General features: G+C 45.2%; 1 protein-coding gene across 1 annotated transcript in view; it reads right to left on the bottom strand.

Annotated features, from left to right (window-relative positions):
- The window catches only part of LOC141332936 (NACHT, LRR and PYD domains-containing protein 3-like), a 31,796-nt gene that overhangs the window by 3,943 nt on the left and 10,045 nt on the right, over positions 1-17,808 (bottom strand). Inside the window, exon 5 of the mRNA XM_073837894.1 lies at positions 14,073-14,246. Coding sequence (XP_073693995.1) covers positions 14,073-14,246 — 174 coding nt within the window. The remainder of the gene's footprint in view (positions 1-14,072; positions 14,247-17,808) is intronic.

Below are 17,808 nucleotides of genomic sequence, written 5' to 3' on the forward strand. Positions count from 1 at the left end.
ATTCAAATACAACCGCGTCAGGAAACGGCAGTTTTTACGGCAGGAAAATCAAGCTCTCATTGGCTCTCGCCAGCATTCGTCACAGTTTATGACATGCCGTGTTTCTGGTGATATGTGTTTCGTTTGAATGTTGCGCGGGCGCATACTCTTTGGCCGCATTTACGGAGAGGATCAGGAAAATAATCTGATTAATATTTCAGCGAATAATAACTTTAATTCTGCTCTGCACCTCAAACAAACCTACTGTATTCTGCCAGAGAGGACTGCGGCTGCAAAAGCATCGTCATTTGGATTACTTTTTGGTATGGCTGTTGATATTTTTGCATTAAATAAATTATTGTAATTGCAATTTTTTGTCTGTCATGTTTTTTTTTTGTTACTGTACTGAGAGAGATATGGTTAACATTAGGTTTAGAGGTAGGACTGTGATTAGTGACTATAAAACTATTTTTATGCTATATTGTTAGTAAAAATGATAATTTCCCTGCATATATTGTTGTCAGTTACGATTTATATCCTTTTATATTTGCTATAAAATGGGTAGCTTTAGGTTTGGGGGTAGGTTAAGGGGGCTAAAAATATAAATCGCGTATTAATAAAATGATAAAAAGGCATTGATACGAATTGTTACAGGGAGTGAGAGGCAAGAGGCGAGCGGATCCATAAGCGAGCTTTTAATAGAAGGACGAGGCAAAAACATGGTCATACAGGCAGGGTCAAACAGGATAGCAGACAGGTATAGCAAAGGCGAAGCACAAGAAAGTCCGTGAGGCAGGCACTAGTCCAAACAGGGGCGAGCAAAGTCCATAAAGGGTGATCCGAGAGAGAGGTCCAATAATCCGAGCGAAAGTCCAAAGCCGGGGGGAGTAAAAAGCACGAGATAACTAGGGAACTAGGGAACTAGGGAGCTAGAAAACCACAAAAACATCTACAACAATCCGTGACGTGCATAGGAAGGTCCGGGACTATATAGCGCTACTGATTGGTCACAGGTGTATGACGCAATCAGTACGGTAGAGAAGTGACAGTCTGTGTGTAGTGATACGGTGAATGTGACATCTGGTGGTGGGCGGTCCGCAGAGCACCAACCAGATTTGTGACATAGCCCCCCACCAAGGAGCGGCTTCCAGACGCTCCAACAAAGAAAACAAAAGAAAAGAAAAAAAAGGGGGTCCAGGGGAGCGGTGGGGGGACCAGGAGACTGAGGCAGAACCGGCTGGGAAAAGGACCTCCAGAGCGAAGCCAGAGGGGGGGCAGAAGGCACAGCAGCCCTCCAGGGCGGAACAGGGGGCGGAGCAACCCTCCAGGGCGGAACAAGAGGCGGAGCAGCCCTCCAGAGTGGAACAGGAGGCGGAGCAGCCCTCCAGGGCGGAACAGGAGGCGGAGCAGCCCTCCAGGGCGGGACAGGAGGCGGAGCAGCCCACCAGGGCGGGACAGGAGGCGGAACAGCCCTCCAGGGCGGGACAGGAGGCGGAACAGCCCTCCAGGGCGGAACAGGAGGCGGAACAGCCCTCCAGGGCGGAACAGGTACCCGCATCCTGGTCCGGAACCTGGGGAGAGCAGGGACAGAGGAAGCTAACAGAACAAGGGGAGAAACAAAGAGTTTATAGGGAGATGCCGCCTCCATAGGAGGTTCCACAGCCAAGGCTGACACCTCTGGAGGCATTGGCGCAGCCTCTCTGACCAAGAGGAGTTCTGGAACAAGCTTGTGACCAGGCGGGAGCTGGGGCGGAGCAGGAAGCCTCGTTATGGCCTGGGACGTGGTCTCAGGGATTGGCTTGTGAGCAGACGTGTCGCGACGAGACTCTGAATAGACAGACGGGACGAGACTTGGCTCCGGAACGACAGCTGTGATGTGACTTGGCTCAGGATCGACAGCTGTGATGTGACTTGACTCAGGATCGACAGCTGTGATGTGACTTGGCTCAGGATCGACAGCTGTGATGTGACTTGGCTCAGGATCGACAGCTGTGATGTGACTTGACTCAGGATCGACAGCTGTGATGTGACTTGACTCAGGATCGACAGCTGTGATGTGACTTGACTCAGGAACGACAGCTGTGATGTGACTTGACTCAGGATCGACAGCTGTGATGTGACTTGACTCAGGATCGACAGCTGTGATGTGACTTGACTCAGGATCGACAGCTGTGATGTGACTTGACTCAGGATCGACAGCTGTGATGTGACTTGACTCAGGATCGACAGCTGTGATGTGACTTGACTCAGGATCGACAGCTGTGATGTGACTTGACTCAGGATCGACAGCTGTGATGTGACTTGACTCAGGATCGACAGCTGTGATGTGACTTGACTCAGGAACGACAGCTGTGATGTGACTTGACTCAGGAACGACAGCTGTGATGTGACTTGACTCAGGATCGACAGCTGTGATGTGACTTGACTCAGGAACGACAGCTGTGATGTGACTTGACTCAGGAACGACAGCTGTGATGTGACTTGACTCAGGAACGACAGCTGTGATGTGACTTGACTCAGGATCGACAGCTGTGATGTGACTTGACTCAGGATCGACAGCTGTGATGTGACTTGACTCAGGATCGACAGCTGTGATGTGACTTGACTCAGGAACGACAGCTGTGATGTGACTTGACTCAGGAACGACAGCTGTGATGTGACTTGACTCAGGAACGACAGCTGTGATGTGACTTGACTCAGGATCGACAGCTGTGATGTGACTTGACTCAGGAACGACAGCTGTGATGTGACTTGACTCAGGAACGACAGCTGTAGCTGCTGGGATGTGATGAAGGACCATCCTAGCTGTCCGTACTGTCATTAGCGGTAAGTCCCGTACGTGGGCCATCATGTGAGCTGGCTCTGGGATGACGGCCATCTTGACAGTACTTGGCTCGGGAAAGACGGCTGTAGCTTGACTGGACTCAGGAAACACAGTTTTAACTTGACTTGCCTTGGTAACTTGACTGGACTCAGGAAACACAGCTTTAACTTGACTGGACTCAGGAAACACAGCTTTAACTTGACTGGACTCAGGAAACACAGCTTTAACTTGACTGGACTCAGGAAACACAGCTTTAACTTGACTGGACTCTTGGATGGCAGTAGTGACGTGATTGGACCCCGCCTTAGTCGCCATCTTGCGAGCGCACATCGGCGCGGCCGCAATTTCTCGAGCGATCCAGGCGGGAATCGTGTTCGTGGCATCATGCTTCGGCATAACCGCCAATCTACAAGTGGGGAGCGCGGTTGTCATAGCTGCGTTGTCGCGTTCCCTCTCTGCGACCCCCACGGTGCACGGCGAACCCACAAACAACAAGGCAAAGTTCATGAAAGCCGCCAGCGAAGAGCGCGGACCCTCGCGTCTCAGCCTCGCTTTTAACGGATCATTCATGCCATCACAAAATACTTCAATCTTTATACAGTCCGGGAGAGTGGAATAGTTTGAAATAGAGAGGAACTCACGGGTGTATTGATCCAATGTGCATGATCCTTGCTTAATTCTGCATAAAGTCCTGTTTGTGTCCAAGTCAAATAACTGTTCGGGCGAAAAGCTGCTGGATCCTGTTGTGACGGATTGTTCTGTTACAGGGAGTGAGAGGCAAGAGGCGAGCGGATCCATAAGCGAGCTTTTAATAGAAGGACGAGGCAAAAACATGGTCATACAGGCAGGGTCAAACAGGATAGCAGACAGGTATAGCAAAGGCGAAGCACAAGAAAGTCCGTGAGGCAGGCACTAGTCCAAACAGGGGCGAGCAAAGTCCATAAAGGGTGATCCGAGAGAGAGGTCCAATAATCCGAGCGAAAGTCCAAAGCCGGGGGGAGTAAAAAGCACGAGATAACTAGGGAACTAGGGAACTAGGGAGCTAGAAAACCACAAAAACATCTACAACAATCCGTGACGTGCATAGGAAGGTCCGGGACTATATAGCGCTACTGATTGGCCACAGGTGTATGACGCAATCAGTACGGTAGAGAAGTGACAGTCTGTGTGTAGTGATACGGTGAATGTGACATCTGGTGGTGGGCGGTCCGCAGAGCACCAACCAGATTTGTGACACGAATATTTAATGAAATGAAAGATACGTAAATATTTACATATATTTAAAAATGATACGTAGCTATTTGTACGTTTTAAACGTTGAAATACATCTAAATTGTATAAACAATGAGACCAGGCTGGACCATTTTACACTTTATATTAAGTAGACAGTCCCTGAGGAGTTACCATGTAAGTACACTGAAATTAAAGTGTTGCACAGAGGTTTACATTTGATATATTACTCTAAGTTGTGAGCATTTTACACTTTATATTAAGTAGACAGTTCCTGAGGAGTTACCATGTAAGTACACTGGTATTACAAATTGATAGTTTAATTCTAATTCAGTGTTCACAAATACATGAATACAAAAATTATATGTAGCCTACATAGGAATCATCCCGATTTCAATAATGTTTCAGGGTATCCCAACCTGGTAACTGCAGTACTGAAGACTGTGTGGAAGTGTAAAAACTTCTGTGAGTACATATTGTTGTTGCAAAATGTAGTTACATAATTCTTGTTACACATGTGTACTTCCAGAAGTGAATAAAGTGTTGTTACCAATGTCCTGTTACACATTTGTACTTACAAATGCTATTCAGTGAGTTGTTACATGTGTGTAATTACACCAGTATTAGAGCTGTAGATACAATGTACCAATGTGTACATACACTGTAGTTACATGCTACGTACACATCTAGTTACCATGTAACTTCACAGGTATTAGGGACACTTAATATAAAGTGGGACCCTGAAAGGTCCTAGCAAAGTGTTAAACATGCTAGAATAGCACTAGCATCAGGGTTTGCTAGCTCTCACACACTTTCAGACTCTATTTCTCACTGACTGACTAAATCTCACAGCAAATAACAAGACAACACAAAATAAATCTGTAAACCTGCTCAGGATTTTCTCACTGGACTTGTTTGGTTTCACAGAGACTGAACTGGTCTAATGATCAGAGATTCTGCAGCAATAACATTTCTTCCTGCACTTCATAAGAGCTTGAAACTCCTTGGTTGAATCAACATCTGCTTCAAATGCAGGGAAATGACCAATATGACAGCTGTATTTCACAATTTGACAGGAAACTCTGATAGAATTAGTGTTTTGGAAGAGTAAAGATTCACTTTTTGCAGTGTGTGCTGCATTCAACACCTTGACTTCATGAATTCAAGACTTTCAGCTCTGATTTTTGAAGAGCTGCAGAAACCCTGTTTCATCAGGAACAAATATGATAATCAGGTTGGTCTTTTCAGAATGCTTCAAAAACATATTTTGCATACATTATTTTTTTAATTTTAGATGTGGTTTCTTAAAGGGATCATTGGATGCAAAACTTACTTTTACATGTTTGAACATTAATATGTGTGTTGGCCCTACATTATATATGTGTTGGCCCTACAATGATAAAATCCACCCAGTGGTATTTTTTTAATATTTAAAAGTAATATGCCCTTCTTAAAATCAGGTTATTCTCAGCTGCTTGTTGGTGTGAAGACACAGTCGATTGACATGAGCGCCTTACCTTAGCCCCGCCCTCACCGAGCTGAAACAGTTGCAGATCGAATAAGATCGCCATTGTGTCGATTATGGTGCAGGGGAAGACTCTAATTGAGCGATTGAGGTGTTCTGTTGTTGGAGGTAATAATGAACATAGCAGTCGTCATTTACTCCCGACATCTGAGCCGCTGAAGAGGCAGAGGATAACGTTACTTTCGTGTTTAAAAGGAAAGCGCTGATCCCGATCTACTAATGCATCCATGTTCGTGTGTATCATTCGTGATGCAGCTTCACCCACAACAGATGAGTATAAGGGTTTTTTTATGCATCTTTGCAAATGGCCTTTCTTAATAATGTGCTTGTTGGAAAGACTAAATGCGGCTAAAGTAAACATTACAGCTCATAATCACACAGGAGAGAGGGGCGGGGTGAGCAGAGCTCATTTGCATTTAAAGGGCCAATGCCATATAATGAGCTGGTCTTTTGTAGAGCTGATTTTGACAAGGTAAAAAGGGTTTTGTTTTTACACTACTATTGACAATTTTTAATTGAAGTATATCATAGACTTTTCATTAAGACCCTAAAGAATCATATGAACTTGTGAAAAATGGGCATCCGATGACCCTTTAAACATTTTAAGATGTTGTACTGCAATATTATCTAATTGCCTTTAAACCTTTAACCCTCTGAGGTCTGAGGGTGTTTTGGGGCCCTGAAGAAGTTTTGACATGCCTTGACATTTGTGCTTTTTTCAGTATCTTAAAAACATAGTACTGGCCTAAATCTAAATACATTGTAATCAGCACAAATTGCACTACAAAAATATGTAAGCAGCATGAACGTACATTTTTGAGTTTTTGAGAAAACAACGTTTATGCGTGCTTAGTGAAAAACTAAATTTTTGAAGTCACTGAAATAAAGTCATGAAACACATACAGAATATTTGTTCACAAGACTTTTGAGAACTGGATGTGTTAGGCTAGAGTTTTTTCTACCAAATGATGTGAGAATCATCTAGTTGTCTTGTTTACACAAAACAGTATATTGATTTAAGTTTTTGAAGACACTTTTTGTTTAGAATAGCTGTATGCGAGAAGGCGTGAATCATCCTGAATAATGCTGGGATTCACACCTGAGAAGATAAAGACCTGCATAATGAGTTATTCAGTCATATGACTGAGAGGAACTAATGAAAGAATGAAGGACAAAATAAATAAATATTTTTTTTGCAGCGTATTTTGAATATATTTAATGATGTTTGATTAAACAAGGTTCAGGAGGAGCACGATCAGATAATCAACCCATTCGGCACAGGTGCAACCTGTTTAACCAATCGTTCAATCAGCGCATCCTCTATATATATTACCAGCCGTCTTACCTCCATCCAGCGATAGTTTCTTGGTATTCGGTTTGGCGTTGGTCAAAATATTACAGTCAAAGACTAAACCTGTACCGGGGGTTTTGGATCATCCGTTGCAATCTGTCGGCCTTAGATTGACTTCGCCTCGCTCGACACCACTAGTACCGCACGAGACCCGGCTTTCGAGCGTCGCAGCGACAAGCCTCAGACCAGCCTGGGTCGCGCCCTACTTCTCACCGCAGCAAACCCGACTCGCTTCCCGCTTTGGTTCAACTATTCACCGCTGCCTTTTCCGGCCGCAGCGCTTCATGTAGTCAGACCACCAGCTCTCGTAGCAGTCGCTAGCGAGAGACGGGCCGTGTTGTTAATTATTTTTAGGTAAGTTTAGTGGACGGTATACGGCGTATACCCACTATTTAAAATCCCTTTTGATGTGCATTATTCAGTAACGTTAGTGTTCCGCATTAGCCAAAATCATGACAGTCTACCACATCCAGTCATATGTGAATAAATGTAAATATTCGCTAAAGACAGTGATAATGCAGCCAGGACCGTGGCGCCGGCTTGCTATGAAATGTATTTGATGATTGCGCCTAATACGCCCGCTCCCTAGTCATTTGAATCACTACAAAAACAACACCTTACAAAGAAAACTAGTAAGATTTTTACGATCAAACGTTTCTTAAACCAGCGAACCCCTGTAAACATTTTAGTCCAAGGATCCAGTAATGCGTTCAAATAGAAAGTTAAAAACGAAATTCATAAACGAAGCGTATGGCCACTTCTCCAGGCATTACTACACCACTTGTTAAGCCGCTAAAGGCAGTCAGTTGTTGCTAAAAGCCGATAAACAATGCGATGCATAATTTGTTCATGTCATTTCGTAACCAGAACACAAATGAAATTATTAAACTTTTCTGTGCGTGATGTTTCAGTATTGTAGCTGGGTTTTTAAATTACACATTGTACTCCGAGATAAATAAGATAAGGATTATAGAAAATAAACTGTGTTCTTAAATTAACAATTTTGAAGTGGCAAACTAACAACTAAGGCGCATCATAAGGCAACCATTAACATTTTTGTTGAGTTCAACTATAGCAACCTACCGGTATTTAGACTTTTTTCACACACACACAATCTCAAGGTAAAGTTTGTTCCGCTACAGGTCTGCACCTGTCGTATGCCCTCGTTTAAAATAATGCCTCTTACCTTTTCTGTTTATCAAAGTGTTGTTATCAACAAAGACACGTTTTACTAGTTTGTAATATACATGTTCATTCAGGCTGCAGCCAGCTGACAAAATAATATGCTCAATAGCGCCAGCTGGTTTCTGTTTTCAAACTCTGGTCAATTTGAGCTTGTTTTCTCAATTTACTCCGTTAAATTATTACAGCATTTATATCCAAATGCACATTTTTCCAAAGAATAAATTATACTTCTCCTGTCGATGCATAAATTTAAGAAATAAGCTTAACAAATTGTATTATGATTTTGTCATGTTTATTCCTGGGCGCATTATTCAACGTACATTCACACTGTCACGTTAATAATGCGAAGGAGAGCTCGTACTATACACAATATTTTAATAATAATAATAATAATAATAATAATAATAAAAAAAAAAAAAAAAAAAAAAAAAAAACTTAATAATAATTTTCCTCCTGTTACTAATAACCTCTTTCTTTTCAGTGGCATCCAGCTCCCATAGCAGACACTAGCCCTATTTAAGTATGAGGCTACCTCCCTGACAATTGCGGCCCATGCTCCTCTCCCTTACAGCTTTCTACTTCATTCAAAATAATGTTGTCTTTCTCCAGGTCAAGTTCTGGCTCTTAAGCATCAGGATGAAGCAGGTCATCAGCAAGCCTAGGCCGCGCCCCAGACTCGGCCACTCCTCACACTGCACGCTATCATGGCTTTTTCTCCTATATTTCCCATGCCTTTCCTTCTATCTCCTGCAGCAGACGCTAGAGTGAAGCTGCCTCCGCTGGCCGCTCAAGACCTCTTACTCTTACCCTCCTGCTACTCCTTTTCCCTATCAGTAACCAGGGTCTAATCCATGCGTGAGGCTGCCTCCACAAACTGTTATGGCACCGCCCTATCTTCATTCTGATCCTTCTTTTCAATCTAAACCTTGGTATTATTCACAGCAGTCCCACTACTTACTCCACTGAATGCTGTCGCTCTGGAACCACCCCCTGGGCCTAATATCATCAAGTTCCAGATTCTTGCAAAAAATTCAGAGCACTGGATCTGGAGGCGGGCCAATAGCCAACCCCAGTACCTCACTATTCGCAACTCATATTCCCATAACTCATCCCTTGAAACCGCTCCTTGACACGTCACTCGACTTTATCCTCCAAGCAATTTCTTTGGCTTGGAGATTTTCGGAAACCACAATAACGTCTAAATTCAACGGCATCAGATTTACTACGAAAGGCTACTACATTGACATTTAACCTCCTTTCTCTAATTTAACTTTATCACACCCCTTTTATTACTTTCAATTTGGGGACGCGCAAGCTAAATCTGCACTGTATCCTCAATTTGTCGTCGACTCCAACCACCCCGTTGTATGTTAAATTTAATCATTGTCACCACCAGCCGTCAAATTCAATTTCTTATTTAGCATCGGACGGGGCTCCCCCTTCCGGTGCAGCAGGGCCGCGGCTCCCTTCGGTCACGGCGTGAGCCCTCCGTCTGTCATTCGGGTTACGCTGCCTACTCGACGGCGGATGTGCTCTCCCTGCCGGTGCAGCAGAGTCGTGGCTCCCTTCGGTCGCAGTGGGAACCCCTCATCCGACGCTCGTCGCCTCGCAAGGGGGTCTCTCCCTTCCGGTGCAGCAGAGCCGCAGCTCCCTTCGGAAGAAGTGAGAGTCCCTCCATCAATCGCCTATTTTATTGCCTATCCAGCATCGGACGGGGCTCCCCCTTCCGGTGCAGCAGGGCCGCGGCTTCCTTCGGTCACGGCGTGAGCCCTCCGTCTGTCATTCGGGTTACGCTGCCTACTCGACGGCGGATGTGCTCTCCCTGCCGGTGCAGCAGAGTCGCGGCTCCCTTCGGTTGCAGTGGGAGCCCTCCATCCGACATGCCTCGCAAGGGGGACTCGCTCTTCCGGTGCAGCAGAGCCGCAGCTCCCTTCGGAAGAGGGTCCCTCCATCAATCGCCTTATCTTTATCGCCTATTCAGCATCGGACTGGGCTCCCCCTTCCGGTGCAGCAGAGCCGCGGCTCCCTTCGGTCGCAGCGTGAGCCCTCCATCCGACGCTCCCCTCAAGGGGGACTCTCCCTTCCGATGCAGCAGAGCCGCAGCTCCCTTCGAAAACAGTGAGAGTCCCTTCATCAATCGCCTATTTTATTGCCTATCCAGCGTCGGACGGGGCTCTCTCTCTTCCGGTGCAGCAGGGCCGCGGCTCCCTTCGGTCGCAGCGGGAGCCCTCCATCCGACGCTCCCCTCAAGGGGGACTCTCCCTTCCGGTGCAGCAGAGCCGCAGCTCCCTTCGGAAGCAGTGAGAGTCCCTTCATCAATCGCCGATTTTATTGCCTATCCAGCGTCGGACGGGGCTCTTCCGGTGCAGCAGGGCCGCGGCTCCCTTCGGTCGCAGTGTGAGCCCTCCGTCTGTCACACGTTACGCTGCGTACTCTACAGCGGACGGGCTCTCCCTCCCGGTGCAGCAGAGTCGCGGCCCCCTTCGGTTGCAGTAAGAGCCCTCCATCCGACGCGCCAACCCCCGCCTCGCAAGGGGGACTCTTCCTTCCGGTGCAGCAGAGCCGCAGCTCCCTTCGGAAGCAGAAGGGGTCCCTCCATCAATCGCTTTATTTTTACACATTCAGCATCGGAATGGGCTCCCCCTCCCGGTGCAGCAGGGCCGCGGCTCCCTTCGGTCGCAGTGTGGGGCCTTCCGTCTATCACACGAGTTACGCTGCGTACTCGGCAGCGGACGGACTCTCCCTCCCGGTGCAGCAGAGTCGCGGCTCCCTTCGGTAGCGTGGGGGCCCTCCATCCGACGCACCTCGCAAGGGGGACTCTCCCTTCCGGTGCAGCAGAGCCGCAGCTCCCTTCGGAAGCAGTGAGGGTCCCTCCACCAATCGTCTTGATTCATATAAAAAAAAAAATAAAATAAATAAAAAAAAAAATAAAAAAAAAAAATAAAAATAAAACAAAACCCGCCTCGCAAGGGGGACTCTTCCTTCCGGTGCAGCAGAGCCGCAGCTCCCTTCGGAAGCAGAAGGGGTCCCTCCATCAATCGCTTTATTTTTACACATTCAGCATCGGACTGGGCTCCCTCTTCCGGTGCAGCAGGGCCGTGGCTCCCTTCGGTCGCGGCGTGAGCCCTCCGTCTGTCAGCCGAGTTACGCTGCGTACTCTACAGCGGACGGGCTCTCCCCGCCGGTGCAGCAGAGTCACGGCTCCCTTCGGTCACAGTGGGAGCCCTCCATCCGAGGCACCTCGCAAGGGAGACCCTCCCTTCCGGTGCAGCAGAGCCGAAGCTCCCTTCGGAAGCAGTGAGGGTCCCTCCACCAATCGCCTCATATTTTGCCCATTTCAGGGTCGGACTAGGCCCCCTCCTTCCGGTGCAGCAGAGTCGTGGCTCCCTTCGGTCGCAGTGTGAGCCCCCTATCCGTCGCTCGAGTTACGCTGCGTACTCGACGACGGGTGGGCTTTCCCTCCCGGTGCAGCAGAGTCGCGGCTCCCTTCGGTCGCAGCTAGGGGGCCACATCCGACCATCGAATCGTTTATAAAAAAAAAAAAAAATTGGCACTCTCCTCCTTTTCCTTACATAAATTTAGTTCTACGCATATTTTGGGGGGGCTACCTAAATTTCTTGCTTCGTGGCAGCTGTCCTATGCATAAAAGCTTCTTTGGGGAGTTCTCTGGTTCCGGCCTGTATTCCGGCCCGGAACCCTTCCCCAGGACAGCACGCCAAAATATGCTTAATACTCGCTCAAGCAGATTAGATGTAAGGGCGAACTCGTGAAATGATGTTTGATTAAACAAGGTTCAGGAGGAGCACGATCAGATAATCAACCCATTCGGCACAGGTGCAACCTGTTTAACCAATCATTCAATCAGCGCATCCTCTATATATATTACCAGCCGTCTTACCTCCATCCAGCGATAGTTTCTTGGCATCCCTCCTCCACCCCTACTCCCCACTTCTAATCTGTTTCGATCCTACACTAGCAGGGGGAGTTCTCTGGTTCCGGCCTGTATTCCGGCCCGGAACCCTTCCCCAGGACAGCACGCCAAAATATGCTTAATACTCGCTCAAGCAGATTAGATGTAAGGGCGAACTCGTGAAACTATCACGCAAAATAACTTGAGATTCACTTGTGAGTGCAGTTAAACTTTTTATTAGAAACAAAAGTAATAAACACAGAAGTTACACCCTCACTTGAGGTCCTAAAAGAATGTTCTAAACAATTCTTAGCATTTATTTTATAAAGTCTATGCATACTTGATGAAGAAACAAAATGGCAATAACTAAGAAAGTATATTCTAATACCATCAACCACAGATAATATTACAATAGACATAACAAAAGTACTATTTCTTTTAAACCCATACAGGAAGATTTACTTACTGTGTTATCCCAGTTTTTCTAAACAAAATATAACTAACATCTGTAACATACTACATGTGCACTTACTCAGTATAATTGTCCAGCGAACGCAAAACTGAACTGACTCTCACGTGACTTTCTTGCGCAAGACGCTGGTGATGAAGCCACAGTCCTGAAAAACAATTGAAAGTTATTACCAATGAGCAATTACCAGCTGATAATAAAGGATAAGAAAGGACGCGTGTATATATGTCAATGGGTCACTTCTCGGTCACATTTACAGCTTTTTTTTTTTTTTTTTTTTACATATTTACACCTCAGACAATCGCGAATATCAATGACTTGGTATAACACATTCAGAACATATACATCTGAGAAGATATTCGCGAACAGAAGCTTAGTAAACAATTTCACCATTTAAAAAAAATAAAGTCTTAACATTACAAAATGTAAAATAAAAAAATATATATTTTCGTGATATCGTAGTATACTAATACATTTGTTTATACATAGCATGGTTTATATATGCGCTTTGTTCAAAACTAAAAGTGGCCTGTAAATAGAGATTTCATATTTCAATCAGTTTTACTCTGAATAGCTGATTTTAGTTTTACATAGGCTGTTAGAAAAGATCTAACTTTAAATAGGTAGCTTTTTATATATACATAGCAACATTTTAAATCATGAAGGTAAGAATAAAAGACTTACTCGTCAGGAATATCTTCCACTGGGTCCAGACGCTGTTTCAAAATGGAAACGTTCGTCATCCGAGTCGCGTTTTTCTTGTGAGGAGAAGGTGAACTCTCCGTCGCTGTTCAGAACTATCTGAAGTGCTTCGTCACTCGTGTTGTGTGCCATCTTTCAAATGCGCCGAAAAAGTAAGTAAACTCTATGATGAAGCGTCCACGATTTCTGCCAGCTTTTCGGGGGCGGGTACATGATTACCTGGCTTACCTCAGATAATTTACATATGAACAGCGCGCTCAATGCGAGGCGGGGACACATTAGATCTAATGAGGTGATACAGGAGAAACCATACATCTTCTAACTTTCATACAGATTACTTAAAAAGAAAATATTTGTTTTTTATTTTAATTGGTTTATGTAAAAGTAAACATTTCAAGCTTTCTAAACGTATATGTATTGTGTCTGTGAGGCACGTAATCACTGAGATTTAGGTTGTTTCATTTATGTGTCTGTGAAAAGATATAACCGAGACAGTGAAGGCAGAGTGCGCACCCTGTCTGTTTTCTTATTTTTATAAAAGCACACGGTTTTATTGTTTTTATGAGTGTATACAAATAAAAATAGACCCTCTACAGTTTCGAATGATGTATTGGTTGTATTTGTACAATCAAAACTGACGGAGAATTTTACATTCTTTTCAGCATTATTACACAAACGAGTGTAATAATGTTAATCTGGGGGTTAATCTGATCAACTACATAATTTATTAATATAATTTAATTAATCACACATCAAATTTGGCTGAAAAATTACCACCAAAAGATAACTTCAGAATCAGAAAGAACTTTATTGTGAGGTTACACACACACAACTGGGCAAAAGTTACAGATAAAAACACAAAGATACTAAGGAGTTAAAACATCAAGCTCAACTTACTTGAGTTCGTGCAGTGAGCAGTTTGGATCCTCCAGTTTTTCAGAGAGTAATTTTACACCTGAATCTCCTGGGTAATTGTAGCTCAGATCCAACTTTCTCAGATGTGAGGGGTTTATACTCAGAGCTGAAGACAAATAACGACAGCCTTCTTCTGTCACCATACAGCCAGACAACCTACAACCACAGCAATAATTAAACAGCATTAGTTTCACAACCAAACAGGACCATATTTTGAGTTTAAAATAACTTTATATTGAACAGAAAACTGTTATTATCCTCTTACTACATTCTTCTTGTTTGACACTGTAAAGCTGCTTTGAGGCAATCTGTATTGTATAAAAGCACTATATAAATAGTGGTAACTTGACTTTTCAAAACTTCTCTCTTCATCAAGTTCACACCATCAACATCCACAAAATGTCAAACACATCATAACAACAAATACACATTCTTTCTCTTCTTTCTCTCCACTCTCAGAGGGAGAAGCTTCCAAACTTATCCTTTCCAATCATCCTACTACCTGTCCACTTAATCACCTCCTCACCTCCTTCCGACCATTTCTTCTTCAGCTATACCTGCGCTCACTCACATTATCAGTACCTCTCTTCACACTGATACATTCCCCACAGCATTTAATTGCTACTTGGTTCCTCAGGGCTCAGTGCCTGGACCACTTCTCTTCTCCATCTACAGGTCGTCATTAGAATCTGTCATTCAGAAACATGGCTTTTTCTATCACTGCTATGCTGATGGCACTCAACTCTACTTCTTGTTCCAATCAGTTTGTAGCTGTTCACATTGCAGCCTGACAGACATTTTTGGCTGGATTATGGACCATTACCTTCAACTCAAACTGGCTAAGACATAACTGCTAGTGGTCTCGAGACTTATGCGCCCTCCAGAAGCTTGCTTCTGCAAGAGAAAGATGCCTTGTTGTGCCATCATAAAGTGGCACAGAAATCACACTCACTGACCTTTATCGCTGGTAGAATGACCTGTCTATCTCAATTTGAGCACTAGCCATTTTCAAAAAGCTTCTAAAGAAGCTTTTTTCTCATTTATTTAAAAAAAAAAAAAACTTGATATATGTACTGTGCTAGACTAACTGGGACTTGTTACAGCACTTGTAATACTGTTGCCCTCTTGTTGGTCTGATTGATTCTATTGTGCTAAGCTAACATACTACCTATCCCTAAAGCATCTGTTGCCACCAGCAATAATGTTTTATGTGACTAATTTTAAAAAGTGTGAATAGACATTGGTTAGTAAGAGTGTTCTTATTCTTCTTTGATGATATTCAACTTAATTGCAGGTCATGTTGGTAATACTGTCATGACTCTGGGCTGCAGCTTTTCCCTTCTCCACACGATGTCGCTGTTTCTCTTCCTCCCGCACTTTCACTCCCTTGATCGTGTACACCCGTCTTGATTATGTCACCCGTTTCTTCCACAGCTGTTCACTATCACCACAGTCTTTATAATCTCCATTCTCCCACCACTCTGGTGTCTGCATTGTTTCTTGTTTCCTGTCTTCGGTTTTTGTGTATCCTGCTCCTGCTCAGATCCTGTTGTGTGTGCCGTGTTGGCCGTTTGTTTGTTTGTTTATTTGTTTATAGTTCATTAAAAATACTTACCTTCACTTGGACCCAGACTTCCTCACTCTCACCGAGACAGAATGCAGACTCCCACTATGGGTCCAGGGGGGAGTTTTTTTTTTTTTTCCCCCAAGGCGGCGATGCCCACTCACTCTGTTCCCGATGCGGCAGCGTCCACTCACTCCGTGCCCGATTGGATGGCGTCCGTGTACGCTCATCTGGCGGCAATGGCGCTCATTTGGCGGCGGCAGCACAGGAGCGCGTCCGCCAAGTGGCGATGACGGAGGCATACTTTCGGGTGATTGTAGCCGCGCAGGGTCGCGTTGACGTTCCTCTGGCGGCGATGCCCGCTGACGTTTCTCTGACACCGGCGATGCCCGCGGACGTTCCTCTGGCGGCGGTGCCCGCTGGGGTTCCTTTGACGGCGGCGGTGTCCGCTGGCGTTCTCCTGGCGGCGGTGCCAGCTGACGTTCCTGTGGCGGCGATGCCCGCTGATGTTCCTCTGGCGGCGATGCCCGCTGACGTTCCTGTAACCGCGGTGCCCGCTGACGTTCTCCTGGCGGCGGTGCCCGTTGAGGTTCCTCTGGCGGCGGTGCCCGCTGCGGTTCCTTTGACGGCGGCGGTGCCCGCTGGGGTTCCTTTGACGGCGGCAGTGCCCGCTGACGTTCCTGTAGCGGCGGTGCCCGCTGACGTTCTCCTGGCGGCGGTGCCAGCGGACGTTTATCCTGAGTTCGGTCGCGCCCTGCCCAAGCTCCCGGGTCCTACGCTGGTCTCGCCCAGCCTCCCGGAACTTTCTTCTCTGGCCCTGCTGCCGCTGCACGGGCCTGGCCCGCCATCCCTCCCCCTGTTTCACCAGTCCCCCGTTCCACCTCCCTCCAGACTTGTTTCGGCTTCAGGGAACATCTGGTATCCGTTCAGTAGAGAGGGGGTACTGTCATGACTCTGGGCTGCAGCTTTTCCCTTCTCCACACGATGTCGCTGTTTCTCTTCCTCCCGCACTTTCACTCCCTTGATCATGTACACCTATCTTGATTATGTGACCCGTTTCTTCCACAGCTGTTCACTATCACCACAGTCTTTATAATCTCCATTCTCCCACCACTCTGTAGTCTGCATTGTTTCTTGTTTCTTGTTTCCTGTCTTCGGTTTTTGTGTATCCTGCTCCTGCTCAGATCCTGTTGTGTGTGCCGTGTTGGCAGTTTGTTTGTTTGTTTATTTGTTTATAGTTCATTAAAAATACTTACCTGCACTTGGACCCAGACCTCCTCACTCTCACCGTGACAATTATAGGTTGAATTGTATTACAGAACAGCAGACACTTAAAGCATTCACTCATACTTTTTTTTTGAAAAGAGTAAACATTACTCTGCGCATTTTTTCTCTTACCACTTCAGTCTTTTGTTCTATTCGACCGTAAGTGCCGTGTCGAAGTGGACATCACAGGATATTCCACCATGATTCCGCTTCGAATGGAATGTAAATGTTCCATTCAATAGGCATTAAAGTGCGCAAGACGTGACTTCTAAATTTAAAATGTCATGATTACGGTTAAATAACCTTAACACTTCTTTAGTAAGTTTTGTCTGTGTGTGAAAACGCTCAAGGCAGTCGTGTAGCACAAATCTATGTTCTTAAGTTAAGTAAACTTCAGATGATTTCCCATGTGTGGGAAGTAGAGAGAAGTGAACAGTATGTAGGGAACATGTCAATCGGAACAAACGCATGGAGCTCTTTTTAAACGAGCTGGTAATCTGAATCAGATGTGTTAAACAAGAGACACGTGCAAAATATGCAGAGCGGGGGGTCACAAGGTCCCGGATTAAAATCACTTCATGAGGTTTTACTGAATGAACCGGCATTACCCAACATTTTTTGATAATGTGAATGTGAGTAATTAACTTTTGTTAATGTTGGAAAAATAAACCATTTAATTGTAATTTAGTTGTGTGATTTGTAATAAAGGTACAGACAAAATATGTAGTTAATATTAATATTAATCAAGAAGAAATTAGCAATGTTGGCATAATCCTATTCATTATGTAGACTGTTGCACTTTTTTCCTAAATTGAGCTCCTGGTTCTATCCCCTTCCAGTCTCCCTACTTGGGTTACCTTAATGAAAGTAACTCATGTGAAATAAAAA

The sequence above is a fragment of the Garra rufa genome, chromosome 4 (genome assembly GCF_049309525.1).
Source record: "Garra rufa chromosome 4, GarRuf1.0, whole genome shotgun sequence".
NCBI lineage: Eukaryota > Metazoa > Chordata > Actinopteri > Cypriniformes > Cyprinidae > Garra > Garra rufa.